This window comes from Euprymna scolopes, chromosome 11 (genome assembly GCF_053919585.1).
Source record: "Euprymna scolopes isolate OS-2025 chromosome 11, ASM5391958v1, whole genome shotgun sequence".
Classification (NCBI taxonomy): Eukaryota; Metazoa; Mollusca; class Cephalopoda; order Sepiida; family Sepiolidae; genus Euprymna; species Euprymna scolopes.
The window spans coordinates 58954573-58980606 of NC_136492.1; the positions used below are offsets into that span (position 1 = coordinate 58954573).

General features: G+C 32.8%; 1 protein-coding gene across 2 annotated transcripts in view; it reads right to left on the reverse strand.

The window, feature by feature from the left end:
* The window catches only part of LOC145287866 (alanine--tRNA ligase, cytoplasmic-like), a 108157-nt gene extending 86855 nt beyond the window's left edge, over positions 1–21302 (reverse strand). Inside the window, exons 1-4 of one of the 2 annotated variants that reach the window (XM_080135746.1) lie at positions 21184–21302; positions 12797–13071; positions 9072–9251; positions 1308–1453 (exon numbers count right to left, since the gene is read on the reverse strand). In XM_080135746.1, coding sequence (XP_079991872.1) covers positions 1308–1453; positions 9072–9251; positions 12797–13042 — 572 coding nt within the window. In that variant the 5' untranslated portion in view covers positions 13043–13071; positions 21184–21302. The remainder of the gene's footprint in view (positions 1–1307; positions 1454–9071; positions 9252–12796; positions 13072–21183) is intronic. The other variant, XM_080135747.1, reaches the window with a different exon arrangement.
* Between the last annotated feature and the right edge of the window lie 4732 nt (positions 21303–26034).

A 26034-nucleotide genomic window follows, 5' to 3' on the forward strand; every position in this document is an offset into this window, starting at 1 on the left:
AAATGGTGGCCATGCAGAGGTACATGGTACTCTCAGGCAAGAGTAACTTTCTAGCATGGTAGAGAGAGCCCAACTTCTTTGCAGCAGTCTTAGCAATGCCCTAAATGTATTTGCTCCAATTCATGTTCGTTGTGAACGTTAAGCCAAGAAGTTTGAACAAAGAGCTTTTAGGTAGTGTATCATTAGTTATGGCTATCAGTATTAGAGAAAGTTTCTTGTAATTATTAAAGGAAAGAAGCTTAGTCTTGGCAGCATTGAAAATTGCCATTAATTTATGTCCTCTGGGGGTCTTACTCTAAGGTTTCAGCCATTTTCTTGCATGGTGTCATCAGCAAATATATCCACCTCAGAGACAATTTTATCAAGGAGGTCATTTATGAATATGAAGAATAATAAAGGCCCAAGGATCAACCCCTGTGGCACACCTGCATTTATTTCATGTTGTTTTGATGTACGACAATCAAGAAAAAAATCTGAATTTTTCTCTTATTTCAGAAAAATTTGATTATGTTAAGTATTCATCCAATAATACCATATGATTTCATTTTCATTAGAAGACCACTGTGCCATACTTTGTCAAAGGCTTTAGATATATCTAGAGCTACTGCCCTAGCCTCCCCTGGTATATACATTCAGAGATTACAGTTGCTGTAGAATAAGCTTGCCTAAATCCATACTGCCAGTCAGAAAGAAGTTTAGTATCTATGAGTAGTGCTTGATTGATTAAGGACTCAAAGATTTTGGCAAAGAGAAGGAGGACGTTACTGAGGTGATAATTTAGTGGGCTAGTTCTTTCACCAAGAATTCTTGTAAAATGGTAGTACAAAAGCAATTTGCCAGCAGTCAGGAAAGCAAGATTCAGTAAGGCATTTAAAGACTTTAGAGAAAACTAAGGCAACCTCATATTAAATCTTTGTATTAAAATTCATTTTCTTTTAATAGTAAGTCAATATAAATTTCAGATTTGTATCATGTAAAAACAAAGAAACACAATTTGATAATATTGAAAACACTTCATTGACTCAAATCTCATTAAATTCACAATATCATGCGCAGTTGAGTTGAAAAATGTGATTTTTATAATATATTTTTGTTTCGTCAAAAGTACATATATCATACAGAGTTTTCTTTATTTTTGTTTTTTTACTATACTGAGAATTTTGGACAAGAACCAGAAATCTATAAAATGATTAAAATTATTAATTCTATCATACACTTTTTAAATGGTATCCAAACTTTCTCCAAGAATAAAAAAAAATTAGTTCAATCTTTATAAAATGTACCAAAATGGCGAAAATACAATTTACTTTAGTTCCCGCCATATCTCCTTGGTTTCCAAGTCTGGCTGTAATCCGTATTTTTCATCTCCAGAGAAATAAGTAAAATAAAGACGGTCTAATGGGAGGTGGAATCGCTCCACAAGTAGACGGAGAGCTAATTCGCAGGCTTCCCTCTGTAAAGAAACAAAAAAACTTGAAAAATAAAAAAAAGTCTGACAAACAAATGATTAGTTATTGCAATAAAAGAAAACAAAAATAAAAAAATACAAAGAAGTTTGAAACAGAGTTTAAAGATAAAACTTTTAAACATGAAAGTGTGTTGGTATAGCATTCGCCAGTGTAGAGTTAACTCCCTTTGATAACTGACTGTTTCAAGTATTGTCTACTCGGTGACACAAATGAGTTTATTTATGCCCCATGCTTTACTGGTTACTTGAAATAGAACAAAATTGGGTAACCTATAGGTCGGCTAGTGGTCCAACAGTAATGTATTGCATGATTAAAGGGACAGACTGAACCTCGGAGATAATAAAACATGCTTTTATCTAAAAGAAAAATACAAAGAAAATTTAAGTTATGATTAAAAATGTATTTGCTAAGATTAATTCTAATCAAAAACAGGAATTATTTTATTTGATTTTATTATTCAATATGATTCAAATTATTTTAATTCATATAATTATTCGGTACTTGTACAGTTTAATCAAGACATTAAAAAATGAAAATATAGAAAAAAAGTTATATTGTAAGTATCTGTTATGGAATGAAGTTCTCCGGAAAAAAATTTCACTTAATTTCAACAAGTAGTTTTTGTTTTACAGCGAAAAAAACAATTTGTTATGATACCGAGCAAAAGGTTCGATTTTTAGGAAGAAAAGCTAGTAATAAAGATGGGGAGGGAGTGTCGGCGCTTTAACTGGAGTTATCTCCCCGTGACGTTTCTAAACTCCAAACAAAAATTAAGAACAAATCCAAGATGTCTGCCTTCAACGCACTCTCATAAAAACGTGTCTTTTTGCTGAAAAAAAAAAAAAAAAAACTCAATCAAATTAAGTGAAATTTTTTTCAGAGATCTTTAGTTCAAAACGGATACGTACAATATAACCTTTTTTGGATATTTTCATTTTTTAATGTCTTGATTAAACTGTACAATTACCAATTGTTCAATGTGATTCAAATTATTTCAATTCATATAATTGTTCAATGTGATTTAAATTGTTTTAATTCATTTTCTTGTTGAATTTGATTAAAATTTTTAATTCATTTTATTATTCAATATGATTCAAACTATTTTAATTGATTTGATCGTTCTATTAGTAGGTATGACCAAAATTTTGTATATTTTTTGTAACTTTAAATAAAATTAAAAACTTGTAAAATATATCATAACATATAAAGTACATTAATTTAATATAGAAGAATATGTCCATATCCCTACCTTTATGAAGTTGATATGTTTATATATTCATATGTACAGAATTCACTCAAAAATTAATTAACTGATCATTATGAATTAATGAACAGAGCTGCTAAGCGTAAGGGGTCCAAATATATTTAGTTTAATTTAGCGTCATGCAAAGAGAATAAAAATGAGGTGGAAGCACTTTGTGAAAATTTATATACCTCTGATTTTTATGAAATTTTAAAAATAGGTATTAGACATGCATTAATCTTTGCCAAACTTTAGTTTCTTTTGAGTATTTTAAAAGGATTTTAAAAGTATTTTAAAAGGATTTTAGGGGGAAATAATATGAGCACAACTCCTCATTTAAAAATTGAAATCAGATTTGCTTTGAGTTTGATCGACAGTCATTCAACACAAATGAAGTTTCTCCTTTACACTCCCTAAACCTTAAATTTTAGACATTTTCTAGAATCATAATCATGTAATGGATTTTGATCAAAATTGGAATAAGGATTTTAGAGATAAGGTTTAGCATGATTATTTCTTGATGCTTAATCTTTTAAAGAGGACATACACGTGGTGCAAAACTGTTCAGTTTAAGGTAATAATTTTACTTGTTGTAGGATATATATTTGGGTTATTTTAAACAATAGCTAACAAAACAAAAATTGTTTAAAACAATGCAAAATGTCAATGTTATTAAAGGCAAAATAAGTTACTCTTCTACCTATCTGAATGAGTTTCTGTTTGTGTTTTAACATATTTTAAAGCATTTTTTTTTTTAAACAAACCTTCTGTCCACTCTGTGAAGTTGAAACAAAAACAAACTGGTCGGCTATAAACTCTGAATGAAAACCCTTCCTAATCAGTATTTCGTTTAATTTTTGATTTTTGAGTGCTTATCAATGGTTCTCTTGGAGAACTTAAAGCCAGTCATTTTATTTCATTTTAACTTCAGAGTAGAAACTAGGTTTGTTTTGAACAAAAGAATTCTGTAAAATTAGTTACAACACAAAAAACTTATTCAAGCTATCCATAATCCTGTATAAATATCAAAATGCTTTTATTTATGACCAATAAATATATTAATGCTTCTTGAATTCATTATTTCTAAATACAACTTGAATTGTGATTACAGAAGTAGGTAAAGTTCATCTTGTATTCATCTGAAATCATTTCCTCTACACTGCTGTTTTGTCCACATTATCACACTCACACATGTCACGTATAACAGGAAATAAAGTTGAAGTCGTACAGGAAGAAACTATTTATAGTTGATTAAACAAATCAACTCCGTACTGCCATAGGAAAGCTCAGTATACAATATATAGTAAACAGAGCTTTAGTAACACATCTTTTCAAAGATTTCCAATGACATTTAAAATCAAATTTCGAAATGAAAAGCTTCAAAAAAAAAAAAAAAAAAAAGAAAAAAAAATGAATTTTATCCACATTTCATGAGGATTTAATAACAATCATAAATGGATCAGTAATTAACTCAAGGTAAATGGAAAATAGTTTCTCATCAGAAATTCATGCTTCAAAATTCAGTGTGTCCTTTATAGTGATAGCAGGAAAAATCTTCCATGGAATAAATGAATCAGTATTATAATTATACGTCCAAGGTTTGAGGAACTCAAATCATGCAGTGTAACAAAAAGAAAATCATATGAATTCTTCTGACACTATTTTAAGGAATTAAAAGAGCAGTATAAGTTTGTATGGCACAAGATACAGAACCGTCGGTGCTTGTTAAGATAGAGTCGACAGATAGATATTTTATGGTTTTAAGCATAAAAACAACAGTACTTACTTGTCATGTCAAAAATATTAATCTATCAAAAAAGTATGAAAATTCATTGAGTAGAATAACTGCTATTTTGTTTTTAGTAAAAATAAAAAGTCTATCGCTATAGTCAAGTGCTGAAAAGGGAGATAAGTATGTTCTCTGTATTCGTAATCTTCAAGGTGTTCACATCTAGGGAAAAATGCGATTTCCTCGAATTTTCCGTAAAAATTACTTTCGACTATAACTTTCTACTCTACAAATTTTCGGATATATTACTATTTTCGACATGACAATTAAGTACTGTTGTTTTTGCTTAAAACCATATATTTTTTTTTTTAAATTGATATGTTAACTATGTTAACAAGCACCGAACCATCTTCGAAATCTAGTGGATGATGACCTTTTAACCTCCCTACTTCCTCTTTCTCACAGAAAAGATGTTGCAAGTCTGTCTCTGCTCTATCAATACTTTTATGTTAGGTGCTCGACTGAGCTTCAATCTGCGATCCCTCCTCATAAAACATTTGCAATACTTGCCTAACTGAAATAACTGCCAATAACTTTCTTCATTCTCTATTTGTGCCCAAAACTAAACGAAAATTCCATGAGCAGAGTTTCTTTACTAGAACTTTCTATCTGTGGAACACAATATTGTTTGTCTGCTTCCAGGCTGACTATAACATGATCATCTTCAAGGTTAATGTGAATAAATTCCTATTGAGTCAGCCATTTAGATAATCTAGGCTTATCCAAGTTCCACCATGACTGAACTTGGCATCTAACTATTTACCTAACATTTAACCCTTATCCTAGAGTGGCCTCTGGGCCTTGATACTTCAAGTAAAAAAAAAAAAAAAAGAAACACCTAAATTTCTGTCTTCTTTTTCTCCATGAAAAATTTGATTTAAGTTAGAAGTGAAACATGTTGGTACATGAAGTACAAAGAATTTTCATTAAATACATAAATTATTTGCGACTTTTTAAAAAGACTATGGAATGTGTTGTAGAGTTTAAGGCAAATCAAAGCAATTCACTGCTTTAGGAGTCAGAGTCAAACGTATGGGATACAGATGCCACTACCATGGTTTTATATAGGTATCATCTACATGATGACTTCAATGTTGTCTGCTATCCAGCAAACCATAAACATTTTTATCTAGCCCTTTCAAACAGAAAGTCTTGGCATACATTGAAACATTCAGATAAAAAAGTGTAAAACTAAAACTAGAAAAACTATAGAATACAGTTACATCTTATTAAATCCAGAATTGACCAATTTTGTTTTTATATTTTACGAAACATTTCTTTTTCTCATCCTTTTGTACAGTGTCTGTATCTCTGCACATATGAAACTTAATAAATTAGTGTTCCCAGAGTTATCCCCCTTTGCTAATTTTTGCTCAATTTTAGATATGTGGCAAATGGCAGGTAATTAGCATATCAATTATTGTGTAGATCTGATTGGCTAAGCACATTTAACCATGGCGAAGGATTACTTTGCAAATTAACCAATAGTGCAACTAGATATGAAAGTGTTAACATGATTTATTTATTAATTCTGTGTGGGTATATGGTTAGAAAAGAAGAAAAAAAAAAAAAAGAAAAAAGAAATGTACCGGGTGTATCTGCATCGCTCTTTGGGAAAGAAGAAGGAAAGGATGGCCAGCGCATTTGTATACGCGAAGGGCATCTTGGGAAGGCGGAGCATGATGGGAGAAGCTATTTTTTTTTCCTGTCTCTTCCTTTTTTTTCTAGATAGGAGGATATAAAAGCTGGGAAAAATTCCCTGGGAGTGCAGAGAGAAAAGAGTCGTGAACATCTTCTCTTGAAAAGAATTTCATATTGCTGACGTTCGGATTGTGCGGTGTGACATTGGTGGCGAGAGGCCAGGTGTGGTTGACTGGAAAAGAAGAGGGCAGAAACGTGCTGTTGTCGAGAGAGTGACTCACTCCTTCCTGAACCCCAGAACCGAATCCTGATTATAACCATAGACTCTGCCAATTGATGGACATCTTACTTCACATACCAATGTTTTTTTTCTAAATTTTTTAGAAGAGAATTGATAATTTGGATTACTTAGATTTTTTTTTTTTTTTTACCTGGGAATCACAACTTATCAAGGCCCAAAGATCACTTGTAACGTGATAGTGTAGTAAACGTTAATGGTGTAAATTGGGTAAAATTTGATTATTTGTGGGGACGGTTCAACAAAAACTTGTTTACATTGCATTTGAAGACTACCATGTTGTATTTAACTGGGAAGCAAGACAGCAGAACAGTGTTCCACAGGCGGGCAGTTCTGGGAAAGAAGCTTTGTTTATGGAATCTGTGTTTAGATTTAGGCACAGATAGAGAGCGGGGGGAAATTGTATATAGCAGTTGTAGCTAGTCGAGTGTTTTTTGTGAAAGCTTGACAAAGAGGGGACCATAGATTGGAGTTCAGTCAAGTTATATGAAAATAACGATATAGCAGAAACAGGCTCGCAATGTCTCTTCTGTGAAAAAGAGGTTACAGGGAAGAGAAAAGGGCATCACCAACTAGGTTTTGAAGACGGTTTTAAACTCTATCAAAGCTGAATAGGGTGTGTCGAGCAGCTCCTGTTCAGATTTGGCAACAGTACTCCATTTTAGGGCATACCTGGTTCTTATACAGATAGAGGATTGTATCAGTAGTGAGATACCTAATGGAGCAGTGGAGTGATTCAACCATTTTTCAGACTGCTTTCTTATCTGGTGTATTATTTTTATGTTTTAGTCAATGTAACCTCCGACCTTCTCCAGGTGTATCATGTCCAACTCAGGAATATTTCTGTACCAAATTTAGCTTGTTGAATCCTTGCGATGCACTGGATGTGCTACTCAGGGATTATATAACTACAAATGCTACTACTAATAATAATACTTATTAGTTTCAAAACAATTGAGCAGAATAATACCAAATTTAGCATGATAGATGCTTAGGAGGCTGATGCATCTTGGGAGAGAGGGGAGGGATATAATTTAACTATCGCTACTCCTATTAATAACTTGTAGAGTTCCATAGAAATCCCTTAGTTGCTTTCTTTTACATTTTTTGAAAGATAAAATATTTCATTAAAAGGATTTTTTTGTTTGTTTATTTGTACAGCTTTGTTCTATTGGTTTTATATAATTTTTTTCTTCTCCAAGGGAAATTTTGGTTAATAACTTCTTGATTTAAAAGATTTGTCTTTAGTTAAATAAATCGGTAAAACAGTTGTCATCTGCTTCTTATTTTAGTATATATATTAGTCCTCGCACGAAAGAGCAGGAAACAAAATGTTTTAAATAATAATAATAGAATAACAATAACAAAGACTTTCACTGGCAAGGACTACTATTGACCATAACCAGTTATACAGTCCTATTGAAATTTTCAGCTCTATTTTTCTCGTTATGTACTGAATATTTGTTAATGAAACCTATATGAAATATGTTTCTTATTAAATTTTAAAGATTTTCTATTCTGAAAGAAGTTTAAAAAAATTTAATCTAAAAAAGTTATTTTAAAGTTTTTATTAAAAAAAAATCAGATTTTCTCATTATTCAGAGGGGGTTGCAAAAAATGAGTTGTGGTGTGAGGAGAAATACAAACTGAAACAGAGAATATTCAGACCTGTAATAATACAAAGAGGGGGTTGCAAAAATGAGTTGTGGTATGAGGAGAAATACAAACTGAAACAGAGAAAATATTCAGATACAAGTTAGAAAAGCATTTCATCCAAGGCATGAAAATTGTTAAACAAAATGTTTTTACTATAGGCTTTAAAAATAAAGGTACAAGATTCAATTGTAAATGTATTTATCTTCAAAGTGCACTTTTATAAATTTTATAAAGTAAGGTATAAAAATTTAATTTAAATTGAATCAAAAAATTACCTTGGATTTATTTTATGTAATGTACATTTTGTTGCAATTTAAAAACATTATATTCCATCTAGCAATTAATGATATAGATATAAAATTAAAAAATTTTTTTTTTTAAACGTGCAACAGAATGTACATTACATAAAATAAATCCAAGGTAATTTTTTGATTCAATTTAAATTAAATTTTTATACCTTACTTTGTAAAATTTATAAAAGTGCAGATAAATAAATTTCAAATTGAATCTTGTACCTTTATTTTGGAAGCCTATAGTAAAAACATTTTGTTTAACAATTTTCATGCCTTGGATGAAATGCTTTTCTAACTTGTATATATATATATATATATATATATATATATATATATATATATATACACACTCACACACATACACAAAAAAAAGCTGCATTAATATAACTACTAAAGAGAGTTTGGATGAATTATGTCCCTTTGATTTAGTGCCAGTGTATTGGTTAAGAGAAGTACAAGCAGAATTATATTCTAATAATAATCATAACAAACAAAGGCTTGAAAAGTATTCTGACAGAAATGCACCATATTTGGAACTAAACAGCATTGGATTTCCAAATGAGTCCTCGATAGATCAAAAGTATACTACTACTACTACTACTACTACTATCTAGCTTAAAAGTCTACTCAGACGGTGGCTTTTTAAGTTAGTAAATTTTTTTATAATAAAAAAATGTTTTACCTTAAAATAATCCCCAAATGACCAGTTGCCAAGCATTTCAAAGAAAGTGTGATGATGAAGATCTTTTCCAACATCTTCCAGGTCATTGTGTTTGCCGCCAACACGGATACATTTCTGACTGTTTGCAGCTTTTTTGTACGCCAGGTTCATATCCACAGATTCAAGAAATAAAGGTTTAAACTGAAAAATAACAGAAGTGCACGAGAATAGTAAAAGTTTTAAAATGCTTCCAAAGAAAAACTAAAAAGGGAAAAGTAAGGTATGATCCCTGTAAATTCACAAAAAATATTCAGCTAGAAATCTATCATCACTAGGGCTATGACGAGAGAATATTCTTTTCCTTGTTTTGACTCTCAAGTATATATCCGACACAGTTAATCAATCGAGAACCACATCACTCTATATAAAAACATAAGATATTAACTGATATGTACTCAAGAGTCAAAATAATGAAAAGAATATTCTCTTGTCATAGCCCTAATTATCACCGACCAAGGACAATAACTCAGTTTTGTAAGATACAAATGCTCCTTTTTTACTTCATTTCAAAGATTGACAAATGGGTACTACTAAAATATGAAGATTGACAAGTTTCAAAAAGTGTATAACAGCAAAAAAAAAAATCAATAAAATAATATGCTTTTTTTTATCCTTTACTAGCAAGCCGCCAGGTATTGCCCGGTCATAAAATATGCTTAAATATGATATTATGATTCTATGAGAATATGATATTATGATTCTATGAGAATATGCAAAAATATTATAATATAAGTACCTGGATTTCAAATAATTCCACTTATTCATATAGGCAACTTTGTGTCGATTTGATACAATGTTTACATTTGTACTTGATAAAAAGCAAACTACGGAAGACCAAACAGGCCAAAAAAAAACTTATTTTTCAGTGACGAAAATTTCAATGTATTATTAACACTGAGGCTGGCCAGTACCAGAGGGGTGACCATTTGTATGAGTTTGGTTTTTAATGTGTATGTGTGTGGGGGTCAGGCTCCCCAAAATGGTGGAGGGGGGCAATTTAAAGCAGAATAAAAAAAATAATTTCAGCACGTTTGGTCCACCGTAGTCGAAAGGCGGCAAACGTTTTCAAACAGGATCAAAAAAATGATGATATTTTTAACACAAAAGGCACAATATTTATCGATTTTTTTTTTTGTATTGATTCTTCAAAGCATTCTATTTAATAATGGTCATGCATCATTCGGCTTGCTAAAAAAAAAAATAGTTCATTTATTTATCAAAGATTTTAAAATGGCTTTTTTCGTATAAATATTTTTAAAAAAATTTTTTTTGTTTTGCTTAACTTAAATTAATTATTTTACTTAACATATTCACCGAATTTCACACTTCAAAACTCAAAAGAAGAATAATTAAACACAATCGAAGTTCTGATATTCAGACATCAAAATAAGGTATGCAAACAAGTTTTTTTGTTGTTTTTTATTTAATCTATAATCCTGTCCCTTACAACAACACAATATGTTTTGTTCAGTTTCAGATGATTATTTTTTGCATATTTGGAACCCCCTCAAAACAGGGGGGGGGGAGGGTGTAAGTAAAAAAATATATATATATATAAATATCGTTTATGAAAAGTAAGTACACTGTTATAAAGTTCATTCTTCTCTTAATAATCGCTGAAAATTTCGTATTGAGTGAAAGAAAAACTTTCAGGGTAAAACAAGAAAAATAACATTTTTTGATTTAGATGGCTGCACCAATGTAAAGATATTGACACGGGGTGAACTGAATGAGTGAGCGAAAAATGAGTCGATAAAAAAATGTTTTTTAAATCTATTTATTTTTTGCTGTTGCCTCTTGACTAATAGCGTGTTACATTGGGTCAAAGTTTGTTTTTTGTTATTTCAAGGATATTACCTCCTTTTCAAAGTACCTCTATTTCAGAATAGCATAGCCATTATATGCGGTGCAGAAGTATCACTTGCATAAAACATACAATATCCAAACTGCTCTCAAATAGAGAAGTTTCAAAAAGGAGGTAATATCCTTGAAATAACAGAAAAACTTTGATACAAGAACCCATGACATAATGGATAAAATAAAATTTAGTTCTAAATGACACTCTTTTGGAGGTAGAAGGTCGAATCCTCAGTGCGAGCAATACTAAGACGATTTACTCAATCATGCTACCTCTGTGGATTAAATAATGGGTTCCAATAGAACTTTCTTATAGATTCCAGAGTTTGACAAAAAAAGATTCCACAAGTTCAGCAAGATATACCTGAAAGAGGTCAAAGACTACATCAACCAAACCATTGTGTGAATAACACTCAAGATGGTGAGTGCATATAAACAGCATCTATTTAACAGATGTCTCTTTAATGTTGATATATACAGTGTGTCGTCTAGTGGTTAGATTGTATGAGATTGTATGAGAGTGTATAGACATGTCACAGTCATCTATATGACATGTGTATATACATGTGTTCGTCTTGCATTGTGATTGTCTATCTAGAATTCGTTGTGTGTATGCACATTTTAATACAGTTCATGACGGGACAAGAATATACATAAATAATTTTACAACACAAAGTACGAATAACACTTATCTGGGGTTTCAATACCAACATCAGTCGGGAACATATCTGGCCCATCTTTGGTCCTCTTTGACGGGAAGCTGCAATGGAAATTCTCCCCAAGAAACGACAGAGCCTCGGATTTTATTTTCGGCAACTTTTTATTCCAGAAAAAACCCATTTGGAAAGTTTCAACGTTGATTCTATCACTATTTCTGACACCCTCTAATTGGAGGCATCACGATCTGAAGACTGTCTCTGCTCCTCTCTCGACTACAACTAACTTAACTAATTTCCACATATCTCAAAAAGACCATCTCCCTTTGTAAATGACATACATTAGTATACGTTACTAAGATAATCCCCTAATGTTTTTATGTCATTATTTCAAAGCTGTCAACTATGTTATAATGATATTTTTGAGTTACATTCCTAAATTAACTTAAATAGTTATTCTAAATATTTTGATTATTCTAAAACATATTTTAGCTGACAAAACATTTGGCTGGAATAATCATGATAATTGTCGACTAGCACACCTTTGGCATAATAAGATGAGAACAGTAATCTGAATAATCCAACTTTAACACAACGTAACACACTATTGATCAAAAATGATTCAGTAAAGATAAAAAGAAAATTATATTGTCTTTTTATGTCTTCTTATTCCTCCATTCCTCACCCATTCTTTCAACTCAATTCATACTCATATGTTTGCATTGCTAAATTCTTCTAAAATCTCAAACTCCAATCTCTGGTCCCCCCCTCGCCAATCTTTCACGAAAAACACCCGTCTAGCTGGATCCACTGTCAAAAATTTCCCCCACTCTATATTTGTGCCTAAATCAAAACGCGGATTCCATGAACAAAGCTTCTTTCTTAGAACTGCACACCTGTGGAACTCTGTTCCGTCTGCCTGCTTCCCACCGGACTACAACTTGGATGTGTTCAAGTCCAACGTTAACAAATTCCTAATGAACCGCCCCCTTAAGTAAACACTTCATCAAATCTCTACACTAACGTAATGTACTTGCAATAACCCTTATCCCTGAGTGGCTTCCGGGCCTTGATAAGTGGTGATCACTGTGTAAAAAAAAAAACTTATCTATACACTACACACAAGGTTTCAAGCAAACTATACCACTCTTTAAAAAGATTTTCTTTTCTTACCTGGTTCATTCCAGCATTTGTGAAATAAGTACCCGTTCCTTTTTGGGGGATAACTGAAGACGACTTGACAAACGTGTGCCCATTTTCTTCACAGAAATAATCCAAGAATGTTTTTCTTATCAATTTTGATGACCACGATGCCTTCTTCCTAATTGACACAGACAAAAGACACGGGTGATGGGTCTGACAACAATGGCTGCAGATTCTGTCCATATGCTGCCAGCTCTTTCGCCATGCTGACAACATTTTACGATCAAGTTAACAAAAAATGCCACCTTTAAAATAAATATTAATAAATTGCTATAATATGTAAATATACTACAAAAATTTTTCAATGCATTTATTTTACAATAAAAATACTTTAGTTAAGAATTATAAGGTTTTTTTAAGTATCCCTGGTTCTTGTCCAAAATTCCACTAATATTAAAAAATAAAGAAAAATCTGTACGATGTACATATCTGTAATAAAACGAAAATATCATATTCCAAAAACCATGTAAATCAATTAAGTAGTTTTATTTTTATAATAATTGGTGAACCTGTATGAAAGTAGCCACCCCCTAAAAATGCATGTTTTTCACCTTTTTTTTAAGTTTTTTTTCCGACCATTATCACAGATTACAGACTTAAGTATCATATTAGCAAAAAGAAATTTTGAAAAAAATAAATTTAATGACTTTTAAGAAGGGGTTCTAATCACATGACACGTCGATAAAGATATGGGCAGTAAGTCAGGTAGCAATGAAGTAGAACGTTATAACGAGAAAGTGAACCCCATTCATTCATTAATTCAGTCATTAATTTTTTTTTCTTTTTCAAATTTTTTTCTGTTAATATGATACTTAAGTCTGTAATCTATGATAATTGCAGAGAAGTTTTAAAAAAGGTGTAAAACACATATTTTTAGGGGATGAGTACTCTCGTACAGGTCCACCAGAAAATCATTTTTAAAGGATTAATGAGAACTTGTAGGCATTATAACATAAATCCAGTTATTAATCATTGTTGAATTATCTCCCTTTGTTTGAGATATAATCAAAATGGTTGGCAAGAGTCATTTCTTGAATACTCATAAAATTTGATTCTTATTTCAAAGTAAAACTACTTGATCAATTTACATGATTTTTGGAATATGATATTTTCGTTTTCTCACAAGTATGTACACCCGATAAATATTTCTGGGTTGGTATTACTGTACACATAGATTCGAAAAAGTTGTCAAAAAACAAATATAGAACAAATAAATGTTATTAAAGGTAAGATAAGTTACTTTTCTACCTAACTGGATATGTTTTTAGTGTTTTTATTTAATGTAACATGCTTATTCAGCTTGAAAAACATACAGTGTTTACCGATGTATTGGAAAATTTAAAATGGCGGTCGACTCTCTCTTTGACACGGTAAGTTTGGGAAAAGGAGTTAAAAATAAAAAATACTGTTAAAAACCCACCGAATATATGTCAGTCTACGTCACGGTAACATATATTGAGCAAGTTTTTAACCGTATTTTGTCTACAACCATTTTTTTTTGTTTTTGATTAATCAAAAATTGTTGCAGTTTCTGTTAATTCATTTTTGCATTTGTTTTTTCATCAACCATCCTGAAACTCTTTGTACCTGTAGTTATGCATCATATCTATTTCCAGTAAAAAGAAAATAGCAATAATTATATTCTGCAGTCATTTAATTTTTCCATATAAAGCATTGGATCCTCTTTAAAAAAAAAAAAAAAGGGCTTGCAGAGCCTCTCAGTCTCACTCATGAAGCCTACTTTGGGAAACCCTGATGTAGATTATTATTTATTAATGCATGTGAAACGATATTCATTTCTAAACAAAATGGTGGCATTTTAAGGGCTTAAAGTGCTTTGGTTTTTTAAATATAACTATACAATAGTAGACCTTCCCCCTTTGAAATCCAAAGCGTTTTCTCGTTAACTGATATTACTTTGCTAATAAAATATTTGTCATCAGTGATGAATTGATTTCCATTTTTAAATAATCAAATCTGCTCCATCAGCAACCAACGCATTTCTCAAATGAAAAATGTTTCCTTCTCAAATGCAGCATAATGCTACACCTCACATAAATGTTGCAAACAAAATGGCCTAGTAAATAGTATCAATATAATTTTTAAATAAAATGAAATCTGTTTTCAAGTTATTTTCAAATACATAAATTTTTACTTGTTTGGATACTTGGATAGTTTTAGACAATATTCACTCCCTAAGGTTGAGGTAAGAAAGACTCCCTATTGTTGAGGTAGGAAACACTTTCTATGGTTGAGGTAGGAAATCAAGTTCACAACAGAATACCAAATATACTAAGTCCTTGGTCTCACAATTTTACCCTATAGTATGTTTATTGCCCTCCAATCGTGGGAAGATGTGACACAAGGTCAGAAAAGTGGAATTTGAAAATCCACAAGGCTAGAGGAAGAGCACTCTGGCCTGCAAAAATGCCTGGATGGCCCTATTGGCATTATCCAATAGGGATGCCTCAAGCAATTAGCAATATACCAACCCCTTCTCAAAGGTTGAACAGGCAAAGCCTAGGAGAGTGGACTTCCTAAAACTGCACAGGAGCATATTTCAGCCAAACAAAGAACAAGCCATTTCAACAATGGTCAAGACTCTGGTGGCTTTGGCACCAGGGAGGAACCCCCAGTCGAAATTGTACTGTATGGATTTGAAACTTGGCGCCTTTATGCTAGCAACATTCAAAAGCTTGAAGTGTTCGATCACTTGTCTTCAACATATTTGCGCGCTCACTTTACTAACCACATCCCAAATATCAAAATCCACTTAAAATACGAGATGGCCAAACTTGAGAAAATACTTCTAACAAGCAGACTGATGATTTTAGCTAAACCTTTTATCTTTCTTCGACTGACCTGATTCACAACCAGGCGTAATTACCAGGATGGTGGAAGAGAAAGGAAGGTCAGCTAAAGACTTGTGATATGATGATAAAACTACAGGAATTATTGACTAAGGAGTTATTTCCATACCCATCCTATTCTTCAAATCTAGCCTCCAGTGACTACTGGCTATTTTGTAAACCTCCAAAAGATGTTAAATAAAAAGAGGTTTAGTTCCAATAAAGAAGTGATATCAGAAATTGAGACATATTTTGCGGACAACAACAAATCGTGTTAAAAAAAAGCACTGGAATGTTAGTATCACCGTAGAAGCAGACTATGTTGATGAACGTTGAATTCTGCTGAATAAAGATTGTTATTTTATTAGTTAGGCTTGGAACTTATTGAGTGATATCTTAAACCTGAGTGGTCATTTTGTTTGACAGCATACAGATCCATTTTGGGTCATTCAATGCTGAATAGAACAATTTTGATTAAAAAAATATAGTTTAATTTCTTCAAATATATATAGATGAACCAACCCCCACCCAACCCTACCTCCACCCCCAATAAAAACTATGCCACTCAGGGAATCATTATTTGATACAAATAAACTTCAGTCTATTGACTTGTTCACCAAGTTTTAACAATCTTTGTTCTATTACTGTTCAATGATAAGTACACGTGGATAGAGCATTCAAAATCGTCAGTACCATCTGACATACTCCTTTCTTGGCATTGTCCTGATTTGAGCAGTGACGGCCCTCTTCAGATCAGGAATTGTTTGGGGATTGCTTTGATAGATATAATTTTTGAGCTGGAACAGAGGGCGTACACAAATGCATACAAAATGTGAAATGACGTCACTGTAAGGAAGAAGATTATAAAAAGGAGAGAGATCATGTTAGAGAAGACTTTCATGTGGGAGACATCACAGCCGTAACATGAAGTCATGCGTGGCGGGAGAATGAGGAAATAAATGTTGTTACATTAAAAAAAAAAAGGAGTCATTACTTGTCTTGGTCTCTTTTGTGACGTAGACTGTGTGTAACGTGTGGGTCCCATGTGCAAACGTGTGTACTATGTTACATAAAGCCAAAGATAAAAGGCTGAGGTGAAATAATGTCTGGTGGGTGTGAAGCCCATCAGAATCATCCTACCCTCCCATATCATTGAACAGAAATAAAGTGAAAACTGTGTGACATCTAACTGAAACTTAGTAAACAAGCCAGGCATAAACTGATCCATCCACAGCCCTTAAGCCCTAGAGGGGCATAGGCCATCTACAACTTTTGTAGATGTTTTTGTAGCGAAGAGTTCTTTTTACAGGGTGAGGGGGCTAGCCCCACACCCAACCTTCCCAGAAGGTACATACAGCACCTAGCCTTCCCAAATGCTTACCCATCTGGTACTGGCCAGGCTCAACATTGCTTAACTTAAGTGATCTGGTGAGAACCGGTGAGTCAATGTGATTGTGCCATACCAGGCATAAACTGAAATGAAGTTAATTTGTACTAAATATGATTGAACTGCAGAAAGGATGGTGAATTTTAGTAATAATTCTACATTTATTTTTCTGAAAATTTCTACACAACTCGTTTCATGCAGACATTTTCAAATGTCAAGTGGCGTATATATTTTGATGATTTTTTTACTTATTTTAATTGTCAAATCTTGAAGATTTCGCTATAATAATTTGTGTGCAAAAAGTTTAATCAATCGGTCGTGAAATACATTCTTCAGGCTTTTGAAGATCTACTTCATAAGATTGCCATGGAATAGCTGGAAATGTCCTCTCAATTGCTTCCTCTCTAATACGCTTAAGAGTAGTTGCTCTTAGGCAGAAATCAGAATCTCATAGTATCAATGTTGGTGCCCCTCAAGGTTCTATCCTGGGCCCAACTCCTTAATCTTCGTCAATGATCTCCCAAATCACAATCTTAGATCATTCGTAGACATTTATGCTGACGACACAATCTACGGCAACACTTCAAATGCCAGCAATAACCAAGATCTTTCTGATTCTCTCTCTTCTGATCTTGAGAACGTGGTGCAATGGGGGAAAAATGGTGGCTAGTTAATTTTAATGCATCTCTGCATAAGAACCAAAATAAGTCAAAACACAAGTTATCCAGATAGGTAGAATAGTAACTTGCCTTTGGTAACGTTTATTTGTTGTATATCGATTATTTTTCGCCTTTATTTTGTTTTGTTAGCTATTGTTAAAATGACCAACCTCAAACCTAAGTCTGGGTTACCGGTCGACAATCACCCGAAATTGGTGTTGAAAGTCTTTTGGTTAAGAACAATGTGTACTATCTATTCTAATACTGCAATTCCTTTTTCTATCTTCGGTCAGGGTAGGAGAAATGCTTCTAGACTGAGACAATTTTTCTTCCTATCCAGAGTGCTCCTAGTTGGGTAGCTGAATATTCCCCACATTAAAAAACGGTACACGTGCACTTATTGATCCGTGCTGAAATAATAACGTTATTATTTCAAAAGACATTCTTAACATGGATAGGGGAGGGTGTTTTGTACCTATTCTATACTTTAACCTTACAATTGAATAAAAAGAACATTAAAAAAAAAAAAAAAACTTTAATTAAACTTGGAAATACGATTTAAAAAATAGCGCGGATCAGTTGCAGTGCCCTAGCACCTAAAAAACCGACCGTGTATAACTCTGCCCTCGTGGGGAGGCAAGTAAATACGATAAAAATCGTGGTGCTTATGTAGAATTACACTTATTTAAAAAGAAAAAAACTTTTCATGATGAACATACTCGTCACAGACTGAAGATGCCGATCATTACCTTGTTTCAGTTGGAAAATCGTAAATGAAAAAATAGTTTATTTTCACTAAAACTTGAAATATAATTGTAAAGATAGCACCAAATTTGTATAACAGACCATTATCTAATTACTTTAGCGATAAGTATAAGGAGTACCATATATTTTCTTGTTTAAATTCTAAATTTCTTTTTCAGTCACCTAAATTTTTTTAGGGTACTGGTAGCAGTTTTAGTTCCATGCCGAACACCATAAAAAAACTGAGTTCTCCCTCTCCCTACGCATGCGCAAAGAACATGTTTTAGTTGCCATACGATCGTGAATTTTTATCGAATTTTTTTTAATAAGTTTTACTGTTTATGAATATTGAAATAAATGAAATTACGGTACTGGTCGCGGTAAGAGTTCCCTGCCGAACACCCTCCAAAAACAATGATGTCTCCCGTTTCTCCCGCGCAGCCGCAAAGGACATGTTTTAGTTGCCATAGTAACAACACTTTTTATCGACATTGTTTTACTGTTTAAAGACATTACTACACATTTATTAATAATATCTCACTTTTAATCACTTTTATCGACTTTTTAAAACTTTTTTTTTTACTCTTTTTAAATGACAACGTTAATGAATATTGAAATAAAACATTAATACACATTTATTAATATCTTTTTTTTCTTTACTGTTTATGTGTCAATTTTATCGACTTTTTTTTTTTACTGTTTATGTGTCAATTTTATCGACTTTTTCTTTTCTTATATTGAATATTGAAATAGAAGACATTACTACACATTTATTAATAATATCTTTTTTTTTTTTTTTTTACTGTTTAACTGTTTGTGTCACTTTTATCGACTTTTTCTTTTATGAAACTTATCGGCGGTTCTTGAAATTTACTTACCACAAAATGATGATAGAATAATAAATTTACTTACGTTTAATCAATGTTATTTTCTTTTTTAAATAGCATTTTCTTTTTAAATGACGACGTTTTTACTGTTTATGAATATTAAAAGAAAAATAATTACTAAACATTTATTAATAAGAAAATGGGTGCTAGTGCACTTATGATCCGCGCTATATTTTAAATCGTATTTCTAAGCTTAAAGTTTAATGTTTTTTTATTCAATTGTAAGGTTAAAGTAGAGAATAGGTACAAAACACCCTCCCCCGTGTTAAGAATTGACACATAAACAGTAAAAAAAAAAAAAAAAAAAAGTCGATAAAATTGACACATAAACAGTAAAGAAAAAAAAAGATATTAATAAATGTGTATTAATGTTTTATTTCAATATTCATAAACATTAACGTTGTCATTTAAAAAGAGTAAAAAAAAAAGTTTTAAAAAGTCGATAAAAGTGATTAAAAGTGAGATATTATTAATAAATGTGTAGTAATGTCTTTAAACAGTAAAACAATGTCGATAAAAAGTGTTGTTACTATGGCAACTAAAACATGTCCTTTGCGGCTGCGCGGGAGAAACGGGAGACATCATTGTTTTTGGAGGGTGTTCGGCAGGGAACTCTTACCGCGACCAGTACCGAAATTACTACACATTTATAAGTAATACTTTTTTTTTTATGTTTACATTTTTTTTTAAATGAAAAGAAAAAGTCGATAAAAATGAGACATAAACAGTAAAACGTCGTCATTTAAAAAGAAAATGCTATTAAAAAAAAAAGTCGATAAAATTATTTACTAATAAATGTGTAGTAATTTCATTTATTTCAATATTCATAAACAGTAAAACTTATAAAAAAAAATTTAAAAAGTCGATAAAAATTCATGATCGTTTAGTTACTATGGCAACTAAAACATGTTCTGTAGGGAGAGGGAGAACTCATTTTTTTTTTTTTTTATGGTGTTCGGCATGGAACTAAAAGCGCTACCAGTACCTTTTTTAGAGTGAAATGTGTGTTGGTAGGATTTCTGCATTACTCTCAAACAAATATCATTAAAAACACTAACTTATAGTAAGTTTTGTCATGCACGTGAAATGCTGAAAAATATAGTGGCCATCTTTACAAACAAATTGAGAATGAGGCTGGCTAAGGAAAAATGATAAGTTCCGTCTACTTTTAAACTTGAAAATTATGAATTTGAGTTACCGTTCTTTCTTGGCAATCATTTTCTCGGTTTGTTTAGAAAGATGGCGACTATATTTTCCGGTTTAGTTTTCGTTTTGGCGTGTCGAATATACGTTGAAACTTACTATAACTTAAGTTTTTATGACAGGAATTTTGCTGCTAGTGCACTTATTGATCTGCGCTATTTTTAAATAATATTTTCAAGTTTAATTAAAGTTTTATGATACCTGTTTTTATTAAATTGTTAGGTGAAAGTCGCCATGTTAAGAATGGCTTTCTAAATGTCATTATTTCAGCACGGATCAATAAGTGAAGTAAGTACCGGAATTTTTTTTTCTTTTTACTCGAACATGGTTTAAGGAAAAGTAAATTATTTTGAAGTGTAGTGCCAAAAGTCATTTCACTATAAATAATTTACACGACTGAAATAGGAATTAATCCCGAAATGTCAATAACAAATTAAATAAATAAAAAACTTTGAAATTTCTCTTTAAAAATGAAAAAGTGTTTTGTTTTGTTTGTTTTTTTTTGTTTTTGTTTTTTTGTTACTTTACATCATTTACGAACAGGTGCGAGTTTTAACACGTATCGTGCCTCTTAAAGGAAAATCTCAATCCTACATTAAAGAATATTACGACAAAATATAAAACTGACCAAGGTTTTCCATAAAATTCCAAACGAGAACAGGTCTATCTAAGTAGGCATGGAGGTCGCCATTTTAATACCAAGCGAACGGAGCTAGCCGCACGATTATCAACCGCTGAGTTTCGTAGCATAGGAAGCGAATATTTTAGCCTTGGTTAAAATTGTCATTTAAATAAAAAAAAAAAAAATAACATAAAAAACAATAATAATAAAAGATATGCTAGCAGCTAAAATATAAAGTTAATGCGTTAGCTTAGCGACTTATAAACGTTGCGGCTTCTATTCCAAACTTGTAACGATATTTTACTAAAATTTCTGGTTCTCGTGATTCTTTTGCCTCCCAATTTTTCGTCTGCTAAAATTATAATTGAAAAATAAAATTGCCTGATCGATTTATGTCATTTTTGTTGGTGTATGATATTTTCTTTCCATCACGGGCACGTACGTTGTGCAAATTTTAATTTATTTTTGGTATTTTTGTTTCTTCATAGAAGGGGTGATGGATGGACTTGCAGTTGCACCAGTAAAATAAAATTAGGTTAATGTGTTTCTGCTCCGTTACCCCAACTGAAAACGCCTCAACATTTTCTAAAAATGTTAGGTTTTCAGGTATGCTGAAAACGAATAACGCAGGGAAAGTTAGCACAGACACATAGTTTTTGAGATATGAATACCTGTATTATGCAATGTAATTTCTAGTAGTTTGAATTGGCCGCCATCTTTGTTGTTTCAATGAAATGGTTCAATGAGCATGCACAGATGAACTGTGACGTGAGGTCTACGAAATGCAAACGTTTATTCAACGTTTTTTTCTAGCTAATTCCACCCAAAAAAATTACTTGCAAGAATTCAAATTAAAGAAAATTCGGTCAGTGTACAAGCTGTTTATTCCGGAAGTCATTGAGGAGATTGAAAATAAGAAAATGCCTTTCAGAATAAACATCTCCCAACCTCCCCACGTTAAAAACGGCTTTTGGAATAAATACTCCCAACTTCCCCATGCTAAGAACAGTTTTTGGAATAAACACCCCCAATCTCCCCACGGCTTTTGGAATAAATACTCCCAACTTCCCCATGCTAAGAACAGTTTTTAGAATAAACACCCCCAATCTCCCCATGTTAAGAACAGATTTTAGAATAACTCCCCACCTCCCCACCCAACCTCCTCATGTTAAGAACGTCTTTCGTCGAATTGTGCTAAAAATAATGAGGGTTTACCGCTTTCATATGCCGCCTATTCAAACATGGCCGCCAGTGATTTACATTTTAAAATACAGGTATTTATATCTCGGAAACTATTTGTCTGCACTAATTTTCTCTGCAATATTCCTTTTAAGGATACCCAAAAACCTTTACAAGTCGTTGATTTATCGAAAATTTTGAGGCGTCTTCAGTTGGCATAACAGAGCACATTGGTCTAAAATTATAATTGGAATATGGGATTAATCAAGTAAATTTTAATTTTAGAGGAATCCATATTCTGACAAGCTTCTAGGTTTGACCTTTACTGCTGATCTGAAATGGAACACATATTGTTGCCAAGGTTGCTGGGAAAATGGTGGGACCCTTCTACCGCTTCAGAAGATATCTAACTCCTGATGCAATTCTCTAAAAAAGCCAGGTATGTTCAAGGATGGAGTACTGCTGCCACATTGGACAGGAGCTACTAAAAACAGCCTATCCTGCCTTGACAGAGTACAAAATAGACTTTATGGCTTAGTTGGAGGATGCCATTTTCTCTTCGCTGCAACCTCTCTCCCACAGAAGAGGCGTTGCGAGCCTGTCTTTGTTTTATCGTTATTTCCATGGCAAGTGCTCATCTGAGCTCCAATCTCTGGCCCCCCCCCCTCGTTAATCTTTCACGATAAACATGCGTCTAGCTGAAACCACTGTCAGTAATTTTGCCCACTCTTTATCTGTGCCTAAATCAAAACGTAGATTCCATGAACAAAGCTTCTTTCTTAGAAGTGCACGCCTGTGGAACTCTCTTCCGTTTGACTGTTTCCCACCTGAGTGCAACCTGGATGTCTTCAAGTCCAACATAAACAAATTCCTGATGAACCGCCCCCTTAAGTAAGACACTTTATCAAATCTCCAATACTAACGATTACTACGATACTATCCCATTGATTACTGTACACGCAATAACCCTTATCCCCGAATGGCTTCCAGGCCTTTATGAGTGGTGACCACCATGTAAAAAGAAAAAAAATCCTAACAAATGTCGTTCAACAATATTTCAAAAAACCTTATTATAGCATAAAACTATCATATTTAATCTTTTTAATAAAAATACATGTAATTTAATTCAATATAAAAAAAAACATTGCTTGTTTGACTGACCATGAGAAGCCATTTTCATATATGACTGCATCTTGTTTATATGGCTACTGATGCATCATGATCTTTCCATAAGGAGATGTGCAGGGTGGAACGATAAAATTGTCGCCCTTGAAAAGACATGATTCCATTTCCATTTGATGAAAACTAGTTTTCTTATTTGTGTTGCAGACCATTTGCTAGTTGGCCAGTTGTGTACAAATCTCAAAAGCGATAGGAGCCTTCCATCATGTCTGAAAGTGACACAATGTTCAATGAGTGAGATTGGAGATGTGCTGCTGTAAAACTCATTTTCTCTACTGATCCAAATTATGACAATATGACCAATGTCAGCACTCTCAAAATGCAGCATTGGATTGCCACAAATAACTGGGTGATGAAAACAAAGTTTCTGGCCACTGTTATGGTCTTTGGTGTGGTTTTCAAGTGAGGGCCACATCATGCCACCTCACATATTCTAATTCATCTTGAAAGTGAACACCAAAGTGATCTTTCGTAAGAAGATAAATAAAATGGGATTTAAAGATTCTAATCTAATTTCAAACTAAAATTACAACAATCAATTTTATTCAAATGATGTGCTAAAATAATGTAACACTAGCAGGACCCATGTACCGGCATTGCCCAGTAAAATGATGGCACAAAGCCATAACAGATTTGTTGAAAGAACCCTGTTATGTCCAGAAAAATTGTGATGTCAGGATTATTGGATAACACAGAACAAGTAGGCAAGCTCATTGTATTTTAAACACATGGCAGAAATCGTAAATTAATTAAAGATGATATTGAACGTCTAACGATGCTCCACATGTTTCTCGGTTTCCCCACAAACTCTCTAATCATTTCAAAGATCTATAAGGGGCGATATTTCTTACTTTCTTTATTTAGAGCTATTCCCCCCCCCCTTTTTATCACTGTAACACCTCCCCTTTGAAATATAATGCTTGTAGGATGTTTGCTGAGGGTCTAGTTGAAGTTGGTTTGCACCTTCGTTGCGTCCTTCAGGTTGGACCTTTCTTCTCAGACTTGCTTTGTTTACTACATGTTGCTTGAACACTTTGAGGTAATTCAAATGTGTCCAGTCAAATATTTAATGGGATGATTTGTGTTATTTGATTGAGTGACGAAGTTGATTTGCATGTCTGACCCAAATAGATGATTGTACATCCACATGATAAATTACATTACCAGAACAACATCCATTTTTCTTTACCATTGTGGTAGTCTTTTGCCAATACTAATAGGAATTTACATGATCTTGCTCTATGGTGGCGATTGAATAGGTTCTCCATCGTCTTGTTTCTCTTGAGAAGATTATTGGATGATGGATGAATAGCATCCATTGGTAAACATATTTTTCTTTTCATCAGTATTTCAGCAGGAGACTTTCCATTTGGGCAATTTGGATTTTAGATAGCTCTGTAGTTACTAAGAAATACTTCTATGATCTCTTGAGTAGTTCCCTCCCTTTTAATTCCAGGAGTGCTCTCTTAAATGTGCCGACAAAGCGTTCGGCTTGGTCATTTGATTATGGATGGAAAGGTGGAGATCTAAGATGCTGATTACTGTTTTATTTACAGAAGTCAGAAAATTCTGCTGAGGTAAATGCCGTACCATTATCAGAAACTAAGATTTCAGGAATGCCAAACCTGCTGAAAAATCTTTTAGTTTCTTTACAGTTCCATTTGAGGTCATATTGTTCATCTGGAAGACCTCTGCTCACTTACTGTAAGCACCAACCAATATTAAGTGACGTTGTTCATGTATAATCATGACCAAGGCATTTCTGGGGTAGGTCATGCATGCAATGTTGTTTTCTGAGGTGACTTCACGACCAGTTGCCATTTGGCACAACATTTTACAAGTTCCTCTAATTGCCTATTCATGTTTGGCCAATACACATAGCTACGTGTCAAGATTCTCATCCGATTAATTCCCTGATGCCCATAGTGAAGAATTCTGTTCTGGAGTTTAAATAGGTCAACAACACGTTCTCCAAAAAGAAGTGCTCCATTAATCTCAGATAAAGACGATCTCTGAAAAAATGGTTGAAGTCGCTAGTCAGTGTATGTTTTTGGCCAGCTTGTGAGATGAAAATGTCGAACTTTTTGTATTAATGGATCTGCGCCTGTAGCCTTCTGGGTCTGAAGTGACAGGTAGCGATTTCACTGTGAAAGCCAGCGCAGAGACAATTTCAGGTTCCACAGATATAGCAGCAATGACTGTGGCTTCCACTACTTTTTAATGAGAAGAGATGAGTCTGGATAGCACATCTGCTTGGCTAACTTTGCTGCCTGGTTGCTACTTCATAGAAAAGTCATAATCTAAAAACATAGTTGCCACTTTTTTGTAAGCAGTTTGCTGTATAAATTGGAATTCCTTTCCTGGGACTAAAAATACTTATTTAAGGCTTGTGGTCTGTGATCAGAATATAAAATGCCAACAATATTTTTGTGAAATTTCTTTACCACGTAGACAATTGCTAGGGTTTCTTTCTCAATTTGGCTATACTTTCATTGA